This window comes from Saccostrea cucullata, unplaced genomic scaffold (assembly GCF_032062105.1).
Source record: "Saccostrea cucullata isolate Sc308-1 unplaced genomic scaffold, CSIRO_AGI_Scuc_v1 ctg23339, whole genome shotgun sequence".
Taxonomy (NCBI): Eukaryota; Metazoa; Mollusca; class Bivalvia; order Ostreida; family Ostreidae; genus Saccostrea; species Saccostrea cuccullata.
Window position 1 is genome coordinate 1,581 of NW_026932206.1, and position 3,534 is coordinate 5,114.

General features: G+C 32.5%; 1 protein-coding gene across 1 annotated transcript; it reads left to right on the top strand.

The window, feature by feature from the left end:
- The first annotated feature begins 641 nt into the window (after nucleotides 1-641).
- On the top strand, nucleotides 642-1,685 carry LOC134234652 (uncharacterized). Its single transcript, XM_062716718.1, has one exon. It carries the CDS (start codon nucleotides 642-644, stop codon nucleotides 1,683-1,685), a length of 1,044 nt encoding a protein of 347 aa, XP_062572702.1.
- The last annotated feature ends 1,849 nt before the right edge of the window (nucleotides 1,686-3,534 follow it).

The following is a 3,534-nucleotide window of genomic DNA, read 5'->3' on the forward strand; positions in this document are numbered from 1 at the left end:
ATCATGTCATAATATGTTACACGTCTGTCATGTTACGTTATATGTCTGTCATGTGTTACGTTACACACATTTTAAACATTAATAAAATATTTATTTTTGACTTGATTATCTATTCAAACATTGTTTCACCCTTATTAAAGTGTAAACTTCAAATATACATAAAGAAATTTAAGAAAAAAGAGTGTCTACAAATTTCTTTATTTGTCCCCAAAGATGTACGCAAGAGCGAATTTAGAGCCAGATGTCGTCAACAAGGTTGGCCATCCGATGTAGTTATATCAGATATATTAAGATCAGGATTCCATGTTGTTCCTATCGGCAGCACACCTGACAGCATTCTTGAATGGAGAATTTCATTCTCTTTGGCAGAGCAAAAACTTGTTTATTCAATGAATCACACTCAGTTTTTATGTTATGGTCTTTTAAAAGTATTTTTAAAAGAAGTTGTTAATTTTGATGAAAGTTCGCCATTTCTATGTTCATATTTCTTAAAAACTGCTTTATTATGGTTAATTCAGACTAATAATTCCTTAAATTGGACTCCTGAAAACTTATTGCCTTGTTTCTGGCAATGCTTTAAATTATTGATATATTGGGTATTTATTGGAGAATGTCCAAACTTTTTTATTCCACAAAACAATATGTTCCGATTTAAATTAACTGAATCCATACAAAAAGACTTGTTTAATAAGTTGTATAAATTATATCGCAAGGGTATATCAAGTCTACTACTGAGTGAAACGTTAAGACCGTTCCTAAATCAAGCCATCTTATACAGAACATTGAGAGTCTGTACTGACGAGAGCAGTATCATTACTAACACTGAGCTTGACATAAGTTTATTTGAGGAATTCCAAGAATTTGGCCAAGTAGTTTCAAGTGTTTTAGAATTTTCAGCTCTCATGAAGAAAATTGAAACAGAGATGAATAAAAGCTTGACGCCATACCAGGAGGCCACAATACAATTTTTAACATCAGAGATATTACGAAACACTGCCATGCTGAAACTGTGTGATGTATATCAACAAAAAAATCGTAATAAGGTTTATTACACAACAAATTACGTATCCCGATTGTTAAAACTGTCATGTACATTAGGTTGTGTCTCAGATATTGTATATCTTGCATTGTATTATTACAAAACATGTAGATTTGAACAGTCACTTAGTTGTTTGCAAAAAGCTCAGGACAGAATGACAAATCCATGCATCATATATTGTGATCATGTAAATGTACATATGTACACACGCTGCACTGTGGGGATGTCTCTGAATCGTAAAATGAGAATCGCTCTAGTTCTAGATATTGTGTTAAATAGTGAGTACACATACATTGATGAACTAATTCTAGAGCAGAAGATCAGTGACGAGAATGGCAGAATTGCATTGTTCATTCCACCTCTAGTGATGTTACACATGTTGTTTATACTGAATCACCACAGACTGGGTGACACAGTCAGGTCACAACAATCTCTACAGGATCTACACACTCTGCTGCTCTATGATGTCGGGATTTATGTACCTTTTAATCTCAGAGATATTTCGTGGCAAATACTCGGAATCTGTCAACAAATCTGTGGGGACTTCCAGGGAGCTCTAGAATCTTACCAACATTCGTTACAACAAAATCCATATCACAAGATTCAGGAAGCAACGCTGTATAGAGTGGGCACAATTACTCAATGAGTGATTTGTAAATAACAGTTTAAAAGTGGTTACTACACATCTATATTTAGCATTGCAATTTTTGAAAGTGGTATTAAATGATAAATAAATTCCATTCCTAATTTGAATTTTTTATAATTTTCTTTTTTAATTAGGTTTGTTAAATATGTAATATTTTTGTTTGTCTTCTTTTTCGTTACCTATTGTTTGAATATTATTTCCTGTGTAATTAATTAAGGAATGAATTTAATAGCTACCCATTTTATACGGTATAAAATGGGTTGGGGCAGTTTACGCTTTATAAACCGCGAAGCGGTTTATAAAAAAGCGTGAACTGTTCCAACCCAGTTTATACCGTATAAAATGGGTAGCTATTAAATTCATTCCTTATAATTAAATTTTCATTCATCAAATGTAAGAAAAAAACGATTATTGTACAAACAAAATGACTTCAATTTGTACAAAATTTGAATGTAACGTCATGCGGATTAATACGTTTCTGACGCAAGTCATTGTGACGTAGGCAACCCATTTTATACTGTATAAAATATTTTTTTATCCAATCAAATAAAGCGTTACAACTAGAATTAAATTATTTTTTTTTTAAAATGTATGACGAAACTCTTATCCCCCCTTTTTTAAAATCAAATTGAGCAATGTTGAGAATAAGAACGGATTTCATGTAGTGTTCTCCATAACCTTTGTTAATATCGATATATAATAAGGTTAATTGTAATTAAATATCAAGCAACTTAATTTCTTGCTTGTTTTTCCACTGGTCTCTATGTTGTCACCTGGTCCAACCTCTGGTCCAAGGAATAGGTATGAATTCATTATTAATTACCTTTTAACAGGCAGCATTATTGGGAGGGGGGGATCTTTTGAGTTTGCATTGAAATTCTATTAATAGCTTTTCAAATAATAATGTACTACAATCAAACTTTTAATTAATTTATTTTATTCAATAACTTTCAGAGCTTCACAATGCTTTCATGATTCTTTCTTTAAAAAATTGATAATTAATTTTAAAAGTATTATCTGATTATAGTATAAAGTAACCACCTTATTAAGTTTATGTAGCACCCCTCTAAAGCTGTGTGTTCTTCTTGCACTGAATTCATAGAATGTCTTTATGTCCAATGTAAGAAAATTTTCATATAGATCCTGGATTCCACAGCAGAGTAAGACAAGGTCCAGGGAATACTGAAGAGAATGTTGAACCAGATCGAGGGTCTACAGAAACAGGCCTTCACCTACAAGTCCTACCAGAAGAACTTCAAGGTCGAGGTCACCAAGTACGACGCCCTAGAGGAAGTCCATGCAGAACTGAAGCTCAAGGAACTGCTGTGGACCGCCATGGATGAGTGGGACGGCCATATCAATGAGTGGATGAATGTAAGTGGAATACATGGGAGAATGGGGTTTGAACGTTTTTAAAGAAGAGAATGCATTGTTACTAGGGTTAGCTTGTTAAAGAAATATTGTTTGGGCTATAAATTTGATAAATCAGAGGATATTTAGAGTTATTTCTTAGATGAGAATTTAACTTCAAGCATATTGGTTGTAGCGAGATATTGTTTAGTAGATTTGTAGACACTGGAAATACCTAGGGTGGGAGCAAGTAAATAGGTGAATTCCATGATATACACGATGAACATACTTCAATTCAAATTAATATTGTAACACAAGAGAAATGTTCTTGTATGTAGTTCTTTTATTCTTGATTTGAATGAGTATTCAAAAGTTATGATGATAATGATGACTATGATGACAGTGGTCCTAAAATAAACAATACACAATTGAAAGTGATAGTCATAAAAAAATAAATGTAAACAAGTACAATATCACCTCTTGACATTTCAATATTAGG